General features: G+C 32.8%; 1 protein-coding gene and 1 pseudogene across 2 annotated transcripts; both read right to left on the reverse strand.

Moving 5' to 3' along the window:
- Positions 1–1,339: 1,339 nt before the first annotated feature.
- LOC148192490 (protein N-terminal glutamine amidohydrolase-like) lies at positions 1,340–12,071 on the reverse strand. Of its 2 annotated transcripts, none has more exons than XM_088098960.1 (6): positions 11,865–12,058; positions 11,420–11,525; positions 10,803–10,880; positions 10,540–10,667; positions 2,023–2,147; positions 1,340–1,659 (listed from the first exon to the last, which is right to left on the reverse strand). In XM_088098960.1, the coding sequence occupies exons 1-6, from the start codon at positions 11,915–11,917 to the stop codon at positions 1,493–1,495; spliced, it is 657 nt and encodes a 218-aa protein (XP_087955086.1). In that variant the 5' UTR covers positions 11,918–12,058; the 3' UTR covers positions 1,340–1,492. The 2 variants fall into 2 exon arrangements, with proteins under 2 accessions (XP_087955086.1, XP_087955087.1); XM_088098961.1 differs by lacking the exon at positions 1,340–1,659 and adding an exon at positions 5,638–5,747 and having other exon boundaries at positions 11,865–12,071.
- On the reverse strand, positions 2,154–5,625 carry LOC148192491 (secreted RxLR effector protein 161 pseudogene; annotated as a pseudogene).
- Positions 12,072–18,478: the final 6,407 nt, after the last annotated feature.

The raw sequence follows: 18,478 nt of genomic DNA on the forward strand, positions 1-18,478 counted from the left end.
TAATTTAATTATTTATTATTTTGTGTTTCAATATTATTAGTTATCATTTTTATTATTATATTGTAGATGAGATAAAAAAAGATGTTTCAAGAGAGAAAAATATTATAGATTTATCTATTCAAGATTCTAATACTATAGATGAAAAAGTGATACAAAAATTATCAATATTAAAAACTTATTTGTTCGCCTTTTGTGTTTGTTTTTGGATTACGCTTGTATAATATATTTTTATTTATTTTGAATTGTCTTTGGAATTAGAGTGAAATTTATTTAGATTTGAATTAAAAAAATTATAATTTTTTTTATTTAAAAAAAACTTATAATTAAGTGAGTCAGTGAGTCAACACATTTAATTCACCAACCCATGGTGAGACGGGTTAGGTCGAGCCGAGTTACCGACAGCTCTAAATAAAAGTGTAATTAATGTGTTATATCTGTAATTTGTATTTATAAATTTTTTTTATGATTTTTTTATTAGATCAGTCACTTAATTTCTTTCAAACCTGATTAGTGACCTATTTTACTAAATAAGCTATTTATACTAAATAGATGGTTAGCTAACTTTAGTTGTGATTGATGATTACATCTTATATTTTTTTTAAAAAAAAAGTGACAAATGAAAAGAAATTATATGGAAAACTTTTAAAAACCCTACGCAGAAAAGTTAGAGAAGAGACGATAACATTATTTTATGTCAAAGGACTACATACATGATAAATACTTTAAAAAAAATGAATTTTAAAAAATTTATAGTTCACCTTACATTGAGAAGGAGAGAGAGTACAAGTGAGTGGCATGAGATTAAAAATATAAAGAAAATTTAATCAAAGCTAACATAATCAAGATTATGTTACTTTAATGTTGTAGTTTGAATTTTGCCACCAACAAATAACATAATTATTATTTCTGCTTTTTTTTTCTTCAATTTATCAATTTTTTTACCGAGTTATCAATAAATTAAAGACAAGAAAAATAAAATATAAAAAAAGCAACCATATCGTGTCATTAATAATAAAATTATACAATACATTTAGAAAAATAAAATAAAAAACATTTTTTCACACTCAATACAAAAATTAATTAAAAATATTCAAATTTAGACAGATTTAAAACCAATAAAGATTTTATATTTACATGGAGACTTCATAGAACACAATAGCTTATTACTTACATCACCACTAGCCAAACTTTTTGTTCAAGTTAAAAAGTTCATATAAAAAATTAAGATTATTTTCTTAGTAAAATTGGTCTTTCGACAAGAGAAAGTTCAGATTACGAAACATTCTTCATACCATATAGTAATAAACCACGGATAGTATTGAAGAATTACAGTAAAAAATGTAGCTTAAACTTGCATTCCTTGCACACCACTCTCAAAAAGATACCTTCAAAAGAAGCATTTTTACAACACCCATTAAAAGGGAGACAATATTTGACAGTATCTTGTATAGCAGCTGAACATATACAAACCAGGGGAGCCATATGAATGGGGCTATTCTAAAGATAACTGACAGATGAATTCCACAAGCTGATTAGCCTTTATCACCACACCATTTTTCTGGGTAAAAATTACATCTTTGACTGAACTGATAGTAACATCAGTGATAGCATCAGCGACAGATATGTTAATGTATTCATTCAGGTTGTGCACTGTTCCATCTGCATGGATCATCATACTTTAAAAATAAGCAACTGAGAAATAGATTCTTTATATTAAGTGTATAACTGTGGCTCGAGCTATTAATAACAGAGTATTCTTTAACAAAAATAACTAATGAATAGCTGTGTGATCCAATATTGAAAGTTCTTCCCCAGTTTGCACTGCTAGACTTTTCTTGTTAATAGAAAAATCTTGTATGTTAATCACTTCATTGAACAACTGACGTGACTTGGTGAAATTCACATTAACATGACCCAGCTAAGATATGTTTGGTCTGATAAAATATTTCCAACTTTTTTTTTCACTTATTAATGTCAAAGTCAAACTAGTCCAATTTACTATACAAACTTCTCAGTCATTACCTTCTGCAACTATAGGCTCATGTGAAGGAGGTTCTTCAATCCACTTTCCACCAGAATCTTTCATATGTCTTCTATCAGATGCAAAACTACGAAGAAATAGTGGAGCATGCACAACTCGGAATAATCTGAGATATCATAAGAAACAATTTCATATACTTCACTTTGATTAGCAACTATACATCAATATCGATGATCAATACATTATTTTATCGATAAAATTGAAGAGCACACCTAAAGAAAGCAGGTTTATACATAAAGTTACTTACAGGTGATATGTTGCGATATCATGAACAAACAAATTTTGACATGATGTGAAATGTTTTTGACATCCTTAGAAAATCTTTTTAAACAAGATTTGTGTTAGAATAGTCTATAATATATTCTGAGAAAAAAAAATTGTTGTATCGATCTGTAACCTAGAATCCTAGGGAAATTTTGATCTCTCTGGGGTCTCACTCTAACATATATGTTGGACCTGCCTACTCGCTTTATGGGTCTCAACAGTTACTTTGGAAAAACTAAATGTTAAAAATGATTTATCTTAATATACTTCTGCCGAACTTTGGTTTTTTTGCCTAGGTTTTCATTATTACTTGGAAAAAGATGGTAGTGAAATATCATCAGTGGAAGTGGAGGAACCTTATATATTGGAGACCCTCCGAATATTCAAAACATGTAAATTCTTTGGGAAGAAGGCTTAAAATCATCTTTGCAAATGACAATCAGAGACTTAATGCTTCTACCCATAAATTGGCATCTCTTAAACACAGATCATGATATGAAATCTTTCATTTTTGAAGGTCTGATAGGATATAAGGTGATAGGATATAATGGGTAATGTGTGCAGAATAAAAAAAAATAGATTAGGAATTAGTTGTGAGTTGATTAATTGGTTGGGGGCCTTTATAAGAAGGCAGAGAGGTCTTGTGTCAGGGGACTTTTGGATAATCTTGTAGATTGAGCTTTGACTCTTTGTGAAGGGGAACCCTTGGAGGAGAGAGTGGTCTCCTATTCTTTGTGATACAGTCTATACAATAAAGAATATTACTTTTTTGTCTCTTTTCAATTCTGGGTTTCTATCAAGGTCAATCTGTTATTGAAGAGTTAAAGATGTTCTTAGAAACTAACTCACGGGAAGAAATTAAGGAAAAGTTAGACAAGTTATATATGGTCATGATTCTTTGTGCCATGAATGCAAATTTTGATCATATTTGGGATCAAATCTTAACTGGTCAAGAAGCACCATAAATGGAAAGCCTAACAACACAACTCTGTTCCAACCCTTAAAGGCAGAAAATCTTCAAGAATCTACTAAAGCTTTTGCCATGGTATCTGCTTGTGGAAGGATAGGTCATAGCAATAGAGGAGGATGTGCTGGTCGAAGTCATCCTTGATGCTTTTATTGTAAGAGAATGGATCACAATCAATAAAATTCTTAATCTTTGCATGACTTTCCTGATAAGATAACAAATATCTCCAAATCTAAAATGGTTGAACCAAAGATTTCGAACAATATAGTGTTTTGGGCAATTGAGTAGAGATGATTGAAGTGTTTTGGGAATGACTATACAGAAGATGGGGTATCTGCTAACACTAAGAAGTAATGGCAACTAGGTTAACATCTATTGTTATTGATCTTGTTGAATATAATGAAAAACTATATATGGGATTAATCTCCCTTGTGTTGAATATACACATAGGGTCCTTTATTTATAATAAAAGAAATATGGACTAAACCCAAAATACAAATAATAGCAAACTAACTAAAGATAAAAGATAAATATAAAATAAAGATAATATATCTAACACTCCTCCTCAAGCTACTGCATACAAATCGTATGTACTAAGCTTGTTACAAATATAATCAATTCTCGGTCCCCATAAAGACTTAGTGAAAATATCTGCTAATTGATCACTTGAATTGACGAACTCAGTCTTGATATCTCCAGATACAATCTTCTCTCGAATGAAATGACAGTCAATTTCAATGTGTTTGGTCCTCTCATGAAAGACAAGATTAGAACTAATATGAAGAGCAACCTGATTGTCACATATAAGCGTCATCTGAGTGACATCTCCAAATTGTAACTCTTTAAGCAATTGCTTAAGCCAAACAAGCTCACAAGTGACTGAGGTCATAGCTCTATATTCTACTTCTGCACTAGATCTTGCCACAACACTCTTGTTTCTTGTTTTTCCAAGAGATCAAGTTACCACCAATGGAGACACAATATCCGGATGTAGATCTTCTATCAGAAGGAACTCCTGCCCAATCAGCATCAAAATAACAAACCACTCTTGTATGGTTACTAGAATCATATAGCAACCCTTTTCCAGGAGATCCTTTAATGTACTTTAATATACGAATAACTGCATTCCAATGATCTTCACATGGGGAATTAAGGAATTGGCTTACCACACTAACTGCAAAGGAAATATCAAGACGAGTAACTGTAAGATAATTCAATTTTCCAACCAGTCTTCTATATTTCTCGGGATCTGACATAGGCTTCCCCTGTTTTGGTAGAAGTTTAGTATTAGGATCCATGGTGTGAGGAATAAAGAAGATTGGGAGAAAATATCCCTTGTGTGTTTAGCATACACATAGGGTAATTTATTTATATTGTAAGATATGGGCCAATGCCCTTAATACAGAATAGGCTGAGCCCAAATAACAGAAACACACATCTTAACATCTAACACACGGGTGTGTCCATAGGTTTTGAATTCATTAACCCAGTTTCCTCCAAAATATCCTGTGCATATTTCCTTTGAGATATAACAATACCATCGTTGGATTGTGCCACCTCAATACCCAAGAAATATCTAAGTTTGCCAAGATCTTTGATCTGAAAATGGTTGCAACGATGTTGTTTCATCTGAGGGATGTCATGACTATCACTGCCTGTAAGAACAATGTCATCAACATATACTATCAAGTAGACAGATCCAACACTCGAGTGACGGTAAAAGACTGAATGATCTGCCTCACACCGAGTCATACCAAATTGTTGAACATTACTAAATTTTCCAAACCAGGCCCTAGGAGATTGTTTTAGGCCATATAAGGATTTGCAAAGACGACATACCAACTCAGAAGACTCCCCTGAGCAACAAATCCTGGAGGTTGCTCCATATAAATCTCTTCTTACAGATCTTCGTTAATGAATGCATTTTTGACATTCAGTTGATAAAGAGGTCATTATTGAAGAGCCGCCATGGCTATAAATAAACGAACAGATGTCATCTTTGCCACTGGAGAAAAAGTATCACCATAATCCAACCCAAAAATTTGAGTGTAACCTTTGGCCACAAGACGAGCTTTGAGGCGATCAATAGTTCCATCAGGACCACCTTTGATAGCAAAAACCCACCTGCAACCAACAATAGATTTCCCAAACGGTAATGGGACAAGCTCCCAAGTTCCACTACTCTGAAGAGCACTTAGTTCATCTAGCATGACCTAACGCCAACCACGATGGGCTAAGGCATCAGTAACAGATTTTGGGATGGTCACAAAAGAAATAGACGAAAGGCAGGTATAAAAAGATGAAGACAGTCTATGATAACTTAAAGCAAGATAATGTGGAGAGGGATTACGGGTAGAACGTATACCTTTTCGAAGGGAAATTGGAAGGGTAGACTCAGTTGTTGGAGCCAAAGGAGACAAGGTAGTTGGTACTTCAATTGAGTCACTTGGTGGTTGTTGAGAAACACCTGGTGAACTAGGCACAATTGGAGGAGCACAAACAACATGAATATTGATAGTATTAGAAGGAGACATATCAGAAGAAGAATGATCATTAAAATAAAAGGAAGACTCATTGAATGTGACATCTGCAGATATAAAACAACGATCAAGAGAAGGAGAAAAACACTTGTATCCTTTCTTTGATTTAGTAAAGCCTAAAAAAACACATTTGTGTGATCGAGGAGCTAACTTATCAAGACCAAGACCAAAATTATGAACAAAACATGTAGACCCAAAAACTTTTAGAGGTAAGGGGTGAAGGGGTTCATGAGAAAATAAGATAAAATTAGGTATTTTATTTTCTAAAATAGAAGAAGACATGCGATTAATGAAATAACATGCAGTAAGAACAAGATCACCCCAAAAATATTGAGGAATGTTACCATGAATTAAAAGAGTATAAGTTGTTTCAATAAGATGTCTATTTTTGCGCTCATCCACCCCATTTTGTTGAGGTGTATAAGCACATGAAGTTTGGGGGAGAATACCATGAGAAGCCATAAATTGTTTAAAAGAATGGGAAAGATATTCACAACCATTATCACTGCGCAAAGTTTGAATAGAAACATCAAACTGAATTTTAATTTCATTATAAAAGGTTTGAAAAAGATACAATAACTCAGAACGATTTTTCATTAAAAACAGCCAAGTGCATCTAGAATAATCATCAATAAAAGTAACGAAATATTGAAAACCTAAATTAGACTGAACACGACTAGGTCCCCAAATGTCAAAATGAACTAAGGCAAAAGGGGACAAAGAACGTTGTGAGACACTACGAGGAAAGGAACTATGAATATGTTTTCCTAATTGACACGACTCACAGACCAAAGTGGACAACTTGGATAAGTTAGGAACAAGTTGTTGCAATTTGGCAAGACTGGGATGACCTAACTGAGCATGAAGAAGAGATGGAGATTCCATAACTGCACCAATATGTGTATAGGGACGAAGATGATAAAGACCATGAGACTCACATCCAGTGCCAATCACCTGTCTCGAACTCCAGTCATGTAAACAAACATAATCTTTGTTAAAAGAAATATCACAATCAAGAGAACGAGTAAGACGACTGACAGATAATAAATTAAAAGGAGACCCAGGGACATAAAGAACATTATCAATGGATAAAAAAGGAAAAAATGTTAACAGTCCCAAAAGCTAAAACTCTAGATCCATCAGCCATTGTAACAAAAGGCAAAGGATTTGGAGAGGACAAAGAGGAAAACAAAGATTTGTTACCAATAATGTGATATGTGGCTCCCGAGTCAAGAACCCAAGAGTTAAGAGAAGAAGATGGACTCAGACCAATAAAAGATGTACCTGTGTGTGCTACAAATGCAGTGAAACTAGAAGGTTGTTGATCCTTATACCATTTGAGAAATTTACTAAAAATAACAGAGTCATCAGTAATATCAGATGAAGGAGGATCCCCAGTAGGTGATTGTGACGAATAAGCAGTTTGAACAATTGCAGCAAATCTAGGAGGGCGACCATGTAATGCATAACACCTGTCAATCGTGTGGCCTACCTTGCCACAATGGTTACACCTGAGACGTCCTTTTCCCGGTTTGTGAAAGTGATTGCGATCACGATGCTGAGATGCCAACGTAGAGGAAACATATGTATCATTGATGGGTTTACTAGGTACACGCAAAAGAGTGGAACAAGTAGAAGTCAAAGTGGGAACAACAGGTGAACCCAAAATCTGATCACGAATATGAGAATACTCATCAGCAAGGCCATGTAATGCTAGTAGCATGAAGAACTTTGACCGTTGCTCTATTTCTTTGGCAAGAGGCAATAATTCATTAAACTCATGAAAAAGAGCATGAATTTTACCCATATAATCAGTCATAGAGTCCTGACGCCGAGGAGCAAGAACATTGAGAAGATCATGACAAACACCATAAAGACGTTGAGTATCTTTGGTGTACAATAATTTGGCATGTTCCCAGATTTCAAAACATGTTTCATAGGAACAAAAAATTTGTTTGAAAGAGGAATGAAGGGTACCCTTGAGAACAATGCATAACTGAGCATCAACTTTCAACCAATGGGTAACTGCAGCAGAATCAATAGTTGTCACGTTCTGAGTAATATGATCAAGATACCCCTTACTCTTAAGCCAAAGTTTAGCGTCTAATGTTCAAGTCGCATAATTAGTATCATCTAACTTATCAATAGATAAGTGCACATTAACATAGCATATATGGACGGGGTAGAAGTCATGAACAAGCAGGAGAGTAAAAAAACCTAGAACTCAAAAGAGGCCCAATCAACACAACCAGGTCGTGATGAGTCCAATGAAGGTAGTCGGCGATGGAGACAACGACACACGTACTGTCACGAATGGCTATATAGTGGAAGAAAACTGTGATCGATGCGTGAAAGCATGTCTGGACTCCGATGGTAGCATCTTGACGACGTTGTGGTTGCTTGGCCGAGACGAGAAAAATTGTTGTCACTGGTTGAAACTAATGCTCTGGGGACAGTGACAGCGGCAACAATGACTCTAACGTCGACGACGACGACTCTAACGGCGATGGTGGTTATAGTGGGCAGGGCCAACGAACAAAGAACCTTATGTTCTAGATACCATGTTGAATATAGTGAAAAACTATATACGGGATTAATCTCTCTTGTGTTGAATATACACATAGGGTCCTTTATTTATAATAGAAGAAATATGGGCTAAGCCCAAAATACAAATAATAACAAATTAACTAAAGATAAAAGATAAAAGATAAAGATAAAAGATAAATATAAAATAAAGATAATATATCTAACAGATCTCAAGGGATTGTGGAGACTACTAGGTCTAACTAGTATATTACAGGAACTTTACTCGAGACTATGGAAAAATTGCCAAACCTTGAACTCTTCTCTTGGAAAAGACAGCTTTAACTGAGGCTTGGAAACGCCAACAGTGTTCAGAGCATGAAAAAATGTTTGACAATCCAGCCATCACTCAAGGCAACTGATTTCTCTAAGACTTCAATCATAGAAACAGATGCACCCGACAGAGGTTTAGAAGTTGTGCTAAAATAAGAACAGAGACCAGTGGCTAAGTTTCACTAATAAGGGGTGATAATGCTAATTCTTACCATTATCTGAGCCTCATTTTCTTGACAAAATCAACTTTTTTTCTAGCTTGAAATTTGTTTAATCCTCTCTTTTATCTTACTTATATAACTAATTGCCTTTTGGGCTACATTGATATAATATCATCACTAATCCCCTTATTTTGTAGCTAATATTGTGCTTGGAAGAACCTCCACCAATGTATAGAGCTGAATCAGCCACATAAGCAAGCGAATATGCACAAAATGAGAGACTACAAGACCCAACGCAGAGCGTCCAAGCTTGGCACTGAGCACCACCCCTTATGAAGACCAAATGCTGATTCTAATGGCCAAGACATTGAGCGCCCAAATCCAGCGTTGAGCGACCATTTCCTGAGAGCATGGCACTGAGCGCCCAGATTCTAATGCTAAGCATTGTCGGTGCTGATGTGGCAGATCTGGTTTATTTAGCTCTGAAACACAAAGGGAAATGGGTCTTTGGTGGTTATAAGGCACAATTTCACTTTAGGAGCTCATGGAGGTTGCGAGGAGCTTGTGGGAACATCTTCTTCTCCTTTATTGGGTCTCTTTCTTCTTCCATCTTCCATGTTTGTAAGCTCCAAGGCTCTCCATGGAAATGGAGAGCCAAACCCATCTTGTTGGGAATAGATGTAGCCTCTGAATTCTGGTGTATTTGTTGAGTGATTTGATTATATATATGATTTTTCCATCAATTGCTAGTTTTTTGTTTCCAATCTTAATGCTTGCATGTAATGGGGACGTTCATGACTTGATCTGTGACTCATGGAGTATGAGGTATCTTGTGAACTAGATTTGAAATAAGAGGCATAATGGGGACATGAATTCTAGGGATGGAACATGACCCATTTGTTGTCTTAGATCTTAGATCTTAATGCAGGTTTTGCTTGTTGATTGACCAAGGGTTTGGCAGTTAATAGGGAAATCTAGGCTCTTCCACCTAAGGGATTAGGGCTGAAGTGTTTTTGTGGGTTGACTTTAGTGTATTGATGGAGGGGAGATGAAATTGTATATGCATGAGTGAATTGGTGAAACCTAACCTTAGCAATGTTAATTCATATAATTTCTGACCATTTTCCGTTCTTGACTGTCTTCAACTACCAAAGTCCACCTTGTATATTTTGTAATTTTATCTTATTTTACATGTTTGTAAATTTATGTTTGGCTCTTTAGTCTAGATGAGTTGTTAATCATACAATTATTTAGTATTAGACGAATCTCTTGAGAAACGATACTTAGTCTTATCATTTTATATTGCTTGAACGATTTAGTACGCTTGCCAATGAGTTTTGTCTTAACAAGGGGCTAATTGAATCCAGTGTTAAGGCTATGGAAAAAAGGGAACTAGTTAATACAATTATGATATTTATTAGCTAGGTAGGGAATTAACGAGTTAAATAAATAGGAAAATGTAAAGGAAAAAGTGGAAGTTAAATCTATTCATTTATAGATTGAGCATTAGCCCTTTGTGAAAGAAACAATATCAATTTCAATTTCTTAAGAGAAACAATGTGGCTAGTGGCCACTATCATGTGACACATAAAAGCCTGGACTTGCATTTCTATCAACTGCAAGTTAGAAACATAAAAAAAAAAACTATAAAGCACAAAAAATACTCATCAGAGCAGAAAAAAATGGCAAATAAAACAGAAAGTGCCTTGCCTGTTATAATCAGAAAAAAGTTGAAAAGATGGTCGTATAGTTTCAGACACGTATAAGGGTAGAGGTGAAGGAAAAGGAAGGGTTGAATCTAAGTCCCATACAAGTGGAGGGATATTTCCTTGTTTTATCTGTAATGCAATCACAACAAAAGCATGACAAATGATCCCTATAATGAGAAATTTAGATATTAAAATAAACTGCTTTCACAACCTAGCTAACTAGCCCCCACAACTAAATGAAAGGAAATACACATTAGGCAATACCTGAATGCAAATTGCATGATAATCCCAAAGAATCACCCCATCAGCTCTTTTGCTAGCCTTTTGATTCCATAGTGGGATCTACAAAAGTTAAGACAAATACTTCAGAAATTGACTGAAAAAGGATTTTAATTTTGTAGAAAGATATACACGAGTAGCTGGAAAACTCTTCAATTAGATATGTAGTGCAGTGGTGAGAAAAGACTTGCATAAAGACTTGAACATGCAATGCAATTAGTAGTCTGTTTGCTTGTCAGCTTTACATAACTAGGAAGGAAGCAAATTAGATGAGAGATAAATAATGGCAATATTAACAAAAACTTGACATATTTTTCCTTCGCATTCAACTTGCACAGTGCAAGAGCCACAGAATTATTCCCTACCCCACCACTATTACTCTGTCCGGTCACTATTTTGCAAGAGTAAGCAAGGTATTAATTATATCTTAGGACAGAAAAAAAAACAATTGAAAAGAAAATAGACAAAAAAAAAATCAATAAAACTTCAAACAAAAGGCAAATACTGGCAATTAAGATTCACAATAACAATTCTTTTCCATGAAACACCTTGAAATAAAAAGTGAACATACAACACCAACACGAGGAAGAAATAAAACATGCCTGTTTCTTTTCATTGGAAATGAATACAACGAAAAGATCAGATCCATCAGCTTTTGCTATTCCATCACTGCACAACTTCTTGCAAAGCAAGTATACATTCTCCTCACTACAAATAAATATCCAGAAAATAATCATGAAAATTCTACAGAATATTACCATATTTAATATTACAAAAATGAACAAAAAATACACAGAAGGAAATCAAACAAACTAGTTAAGAGGATGAAACTAAATAAATTGACAAAAAACATTAATTGTCCCCAAATGTTGATGGACACCAACTCCAAAACTAAAACCCTACACATCATTAAAAAGAATAATATGGACAAATTGGTTTCTGTAAATTCTAACTATAGACTAATTCATCCTATCAACAAAATGTACTATAGAATCATCAGGCATACACGATGAGAACAAAAACAAGAAGCGATTGTGAGGTGCTCACCAGTAAAAAGGGGTGTGCTGGAAATGAAGAACATCCATAGTTGACGTTGCCATCGTTCTCTTCAACACTCACCGGTTACCAACAACCTTTGTGTAGGTTCCAACCTGATGGGATCCAAGATATAGGTTTGCTGCCAACAAAACCCAAAACCCAAACCAGTACATACATTACATGATACGAGGTTTTGAGTAAGAAAAGAATACTATATGCTTTTTTATAATCTTTTACTAATACATCTCTGATTCAATTAAATTTTAAAGGCATGATAAATTTAAATATTTCCAATTCAACTTCTTAAAAGGCTTTATTGTATCTGTTAAAAAAAATTATTTTATAATCAAAATATTTTTTATCTTCATCCACGTATTTTTACTGGTAAGGAAATACGTAGTTGTTACTTTTGATTTTTTTTTCTTTTTTAACTCGTTAATTAATTTGTTCCTCATTTATTTAATCTCGTGTAACTCGCTAAGTAATTACTTCTTCTCGTTTTTATAAATGAGTTAACACAAATTGTATGAGATTTGAGAGTGAAGAAACAAATTTAGAATAGAAAAACAGAAATAATAATTATACCATTACCATCAAATTGTAGATAGTAGTATACTTAAATAAAAATGAAAATCATTTGAAATACTTAATAAAATCATATATTTTTAATACATTTTATGTAATGTCCAAAAGTTAATCTTTTTCAACTTATAAAACAACACATAAGATTAATAAAACAAAAGTAAAGATTTGAACTAACTAAAGAAAATTACTAGCCGATTATGAAGATTTCTCTATAATATCAACTAAAGAAAATTACTAGCCGATTATGAAGATTTCTCTATAATATCACCATTTTTCACTAGAAATGTTTCAAACCTATTATTCATTTGTTTATACCAATAAGGTGATCATCACAAAAAAAAAAAATCACACACAAAGATAACCAAAAGAGACAACAAGGTAAGACATACATACAATTGACTTTATACTCAATTTTTCAGATACATGTTTTGACAAAGAGTTTCATTGCAATTGTGCACCCTAGTAACATTTATACTTTGTAGAATCATAAATGCAGGACTTATCACTCTACTACTCACGAGGTTAATCTTTCACACTTAAGACCAAAAGTTTATGATAAAAACGTTTGTCATTCTCTCCCTTATCTCATTCATCTCTATATGAGTTGAATGTATATCAGGATATCTACTTCTTTTAACTCTCATATGTTAAGGCACACACTAAACAACACCACAACCAATTCCTTCTTTGGTCGATTCCATCATTGTTATATCATATGATAAACCAACCATTGTTTTAACATTCACATAATCACACATTTTAAACTCATAATAAGGAATATATGCAAATTTAGTTAAAATTATGATATTTTCACTTAGTTACAAAAGATCCAATCGCTCAATTAATAGGGATTGATAACATACTCGCCCAACCACCAAATCTACTCGCTTAGTGAATAGGGTCTGACAACACACTTGTTCAGCCACTATAATTACTCGATCAACGAGAATACCACTAGAATTTATAAATTGACACTAGTACAAAAATCGTGTACAACGTCGAATATTTTGGGCTTTTAACAGCGAATTCGCTAATGACGTCATATCAGAAGACATTAAATTTACGTCGAATTTAAAAATTCGACGTTGACGTCGAATTTTGTTAATATACAACTTTAACTTAACGTCGAATTTTGTGAATATTCGACGTTAATCAATTTTTTTTTTTTTTTAATTATTTGTAATCCTTTTTTACAACTCTACGAGACCTGAAAAGCAAAAAAAATTACAAATGAACATGTAGTGTAGTATCACCAGCAAACAATAATAACCAACAACAAACAAGTTCAATCAAACAACAACAAACAAGTTCAACTAAACAACAACAACAAACAAGATCAACAAAAAAAAAGCAACAAACAAGTTCAACAAATAAGTTCTTCAAAACGAAAACGAAAACTAATCTTCAAAAGGTGAGTTCGTCGGAATAAAGTTTCCTCACAGTGAGAGAGAAAGCAAAATGCGCCTATGAAGGACAAGAGCACAAAAATAATCGGTTAAAAGAAACAAAAATCATACATAAAGTAATTAATTAACATGAATTTATATCAAATGAAAGAAAGATGACATGTGATGCTTGTCAAACTTCATTCGAGAAAAGTTTGAGAAGAGAAGAGGGTATCGCGCGCTAAGATAAAGTGAATGAATTTTCAATTTTCCGCTCAAATTTTTATTGAATTCACTAACCTTTTGACGTCGAATTTAAAAGTCATTCGACAACTTATATCCTTTTACGTCGAATTACAATTCTAAACGACGTTTAATAATTGTATTTATTTACAAAAATGTCACCGCTCATTTTTAACGTTGGTTATTCAGTGGTTCAACGTTGAACGCGTGACGTTATACATTGGTTTTGTACTAGTGTGAAATTCTTTAAAAAGTCGCCCAAGGAGTATACTTTTGCTCAATAACTATCAAGTTAATGAACTCTCTAACTTTGTCTTTGCCTATCGAGTATATGTTCGTCCAACGAATTCGAATAATAGAATTCTACATATTTATGCATTTTCAATCCTACAAAATGAGTCTAACACCAACCACAAATGTCAAATCATTCATACAATTTAATAACTTAATTCACATGAAATGCATTTTAAATTATCATTTTCTATGTCTTTATACTTTAACTAAAAATTCTTTAAATTATATATTATTTAAAACTTAATTGTTTCTATATGTTTTTGTTAAGTATTTATCTAAATGTGATAAAGTGGCACATGAAATAAAAGAGAAATATATGTGAAAAATTGCTAGAAAGAAAGTAATTTGTTTGAAGTGAGGGTAGGATAAAAAAAGATTTAATTAAATATTTATGATATATTGAATATTCAAAAGTTTATATTTTTCAATAAAAATTCGTTGTCTAATATTTTATTAAGTAGATAATTAGATCATATAATTCTTATAATTGATTAATGAAGATTAATATTAATTTTCTTTTGATTTATTTGTACTAGCATAAATATATTGTGTATGTGTAATATTCTAACCTTAATTTCATTGAGATATATTCTTATAATAAATTACTATATTTGAAGTATTAAAACTCCTTCTTAGAAGGTATCTACAATGACAGAAGGAGAATAAGAGTTCGTTTTTAAAACCTCGTTTTTATTCCACTAATAACGCTAATGTACCGTGATTAGCAATCATAACGTTGCATAACTTGTGAAAAGTGACGTATATAAAAAGAAGGAAAGGTCGGACATTTTTTATTTATTTAAAATTGGAACTCAAATAATAAATTATTATATTATAAGATCTTAAAATATAATAAAATCAATATATCATAAAATATTATTTTTAAATATCTTGAAGATATTTCATCATAAATTGAAAGTATGTTCATGTAGTTATAATGTTTTTAAGATAAAAAATATATAAATCTCAAATAATAATTTAAAAATTAAATATATATATATATATATATATATATATATATATATATTGTTTCAGTAGGGATGTGGAGGCCGAGATACAAACCTAACAAAACTGAACTGCTTCTTCTTACGTTGTCTGTCACGATGCTTCCTTCCTCTCTTTACGTTCTGTTCCTTGGGAAAAGGTGGACTGGGTACCTGCAAAGGCACTCCGACGCTCAAGTCAGAAAAAGGGGTCACCTGAATCTTTTGGTTCAAAGTGATCAAGCAGAATAGTAATTTCTCGCTCTTAATTTCTCTAAGGGGAAAAACGTACCTTTTTTCCTGGTATGCATTGTATATTTAAAATAGTGTAGTAAACCGTTTACCTGAAAATCCGGTCAGTTACTGAAGTTGACTGTTTAGAAGTTGTAACTGCCAGATCATGTGCTGATACTGAGTCAATTACTTCCGTGATTCACGGCGCTGGTTAGCCAATATACACAACTGCTTATCTGTAACCACTAGATCACGATATCGCGTTCTGTATGTCGATCACCCTGTGTGTCGACATAAGTGGACGACTTGTCGCACGAATGCTTCATGTCGCGACATCACTTGTTTGATTGTCGAGCACCAAGTGGTCAACAATACCATGTGGTCGTATGTCATTACGAGCATGAGAAGGTCCTGCCTTGGTTTAACTGTCGCCAGGTCGCTCGCCAGGTTGCTCGGGTTATTGGTCGGCCGTTGGAGGATTAGGTATCCTATGGTGTGTGTATATATATATATATATATTAGTGGAAAACTTAGACAATTATATCTGATGAGTAAATTAGACATTTATAATTTGGAAAAATGGAGGGAGTTAAAAAAAAACCCTTTTAAAGAATAAGATTTTCAAATAAAAATTGAGATTAAGCTTGTAAAAAATTACATATTCCAGATTGACTTATTCAGACAGTACTTTATATCTTACTTTTTTTTTTCTTTTATGTTCTAAAAATGGTTTCTTTCATTTTATAAGAATGGTTGTTTTCAGTTTTAGTCCCTACAAAAATTGTAGCCAAGTCAGCTTGTTTCAATTTTCGTCCTTCAAAAATATTTTTGGTCTCGAATTGAAAATTAGTTTTCTATTATGTCACAATTGTGAATTACTTATTTGTTCAATGAAAAATTAGATCAACAGATAAAGTTTTTTAAAATATTTAGATATGTAAACTATATGGTATTGATCTGTATGTGAGAAACTAGGAATTAGTCTACTCGTGTTTCATGATAGTAAAAGTCATATTTAAATCCCTTTTTCATTCTTTAAATGGTTAATAGAAAATATTATAAAAAATAAGGGCGTATTATAGAGGTAATGGATCGCATATCAAAACCTCATGAATCATTTTTTTTCCATCTTGATATTTTTGTTCTGCACTTCTATAAATATAAAAACTATTTTTGCATCAAAACCTTATTATTTTTTATTATCACAAAAATAATACACATGTATTTTCACTAATAATAATAATAATAATAATGTTATTATTTTTTTATCATAAAAAAGTGAACATATGTAACATATGTGTTTTTATTAGTGGAAGATAAAAATTTATATTATTGATAAATTTATAAATTGATTAAATTATTTCTGTGATAAAAATGATTACTATTATTATTATTATTATTTTATTGTTAATTATATTAGTATTATTATTTAAATTAAATATTAACTTTCTCTAATTTTCTTTGTATGCTAGCACATAAACTTAATATTTGTAAAACCCACTCACTTTTGCCTTTGCTGAGTTTTCTTCACTAGAAACGAATACAGGAGGAGAGTGAGAAATGTCTTTGTTATTAAATCCTTTAACAGTATCATCCAGTTATGAATATTAAAAATTTACAGTAAATAGCGTTTTTTTTTCAGAAAGGAGAAAAGAAATTCCTCAAGAAAAAAGTGTCTTTTAACAAAAAGCGACACCCAAATTGGTGGAGTTTAACCTTAAATTTTGAGTCTAATATTGATTAAAAATAATTAAGATGAGCAATATAGAAACAGATTCATAAACATAATCTCTTAAGATTTTAGGTTGAAATTTATACTAACAATGCCACAATTCATTAAGATAGTTTCTTTTTGTATCTTCCTTGAAAATACCTATGAGTAGAGATATACATGCATACTAAGTACGTATCTAATAATATTCTTCTTTTGACATGAAAAAACACGTTATTTTGGTCACGCATTTTCAATAAAAATCTGCTTTCTGTAATAATTTCAGATGACGTGACATTGATTTAGTTTACTATTACCTGGTAGTATTGGAGGAGTTTTTTTTTTTCGTTTGTTTATATTTTCTTTATTTATTAAAATATAATATTTTATTAATAAAAGTAAGAGTCAAATGGAAGTAAGAGAAAAGTTGGGTGCCTTAGACAGGAAGTGCATGTTGCCAAAGAGATCTTCCAAAGCATGTGGTTTGAAGTCTTCACTGACTTGTTCAAAGTCCTCACTGATGGCATCATTCAATACCATCATCACTTACCAGTCACTGACTATTCTGGTTCTGTTTTTTTTCTATGTTTTTCCCTCAGCACAATGCATTGAACTCCATTCTCATGTCTCTCAATCCCTTCGTGCAACATCCCGATCAGGTCACAAACTGCAAAATAACAACACAAAGAAGACATGAAGAATCAAGAACCGTTTCAAACCTTCCTTTTCCTCTCCACCCTTTTGCTGCTTTTTATCTCCTCTGCAAAGGGAAAGTGCCCACCATCATTTCTTTGTGGGAACCTGGGCACTATGTTTTTCCCTTACACTGACACCAAACACCCTCATTGTGGCTTGCTGGTTATGCATGGCTGCGATGACCGTGACCCAGATGCGATTAAAACGGTTAAGAACAAAGGAGAATGGTTTTTCATCACACGTGATCCAAACACAAACAACCTTGTCTTCAGAGATGATCAACTTCGTACCTTTTTGCTGACACGAACATGTGGGGTGTTCTGCAAAAACTACACCAGTTTGGACACCCCTTCTCTTTTCCTTTCACTTCATTTTAAGACTGCTACTTTCTTCATATGCAACCGCACCCTCAACATCAATCCTCCTTCTTCAGTATTTTATAAATCTACAATATGCCCGGATGAGGACATCTTCTATGGCACATCTAATGTT

This window comes from Vigna umbellata, chromosome 9, assembly GCF_029865625.1.
Source record: "Vigna umbellata cultivar VRB3 chromosome 9, Vumbellata_1.0, whole genome shotgun sequence".
In the NCBI taxonomy this organism is placed as follows: domain Eukaryota; kingdom Viridiplantae; phylum Streptophyta; class Magnoliopsida; order Fabales; family Fabaceae; genus Vigna; species Vigna umbellata.

Bases quoted from the DNA above. Each gene is read 5' to 3' on its own strand.
- LOC148192490 (XM_088098960.1), bottom strand. From the start codon at position 11,917: ATGGCAACGTCAACTATGGATGTTCTTCATTTCCAGCACACCCCTTTT. The intron at 11,526-11,864 runs GTGAGCACCTCA...ATTTATTTGTAG, and splicing joins CAGCACACCCCTTTTTACTG to TGAGGAGAATGTATACTTGC. The intron at 1,660-2,022 runs GTAATGACTGAG...TGATCCATGCAG, and splicing joins TGAGCCTATAGTTGCAGAAG to ATGGAACAGTGCACAACCTG.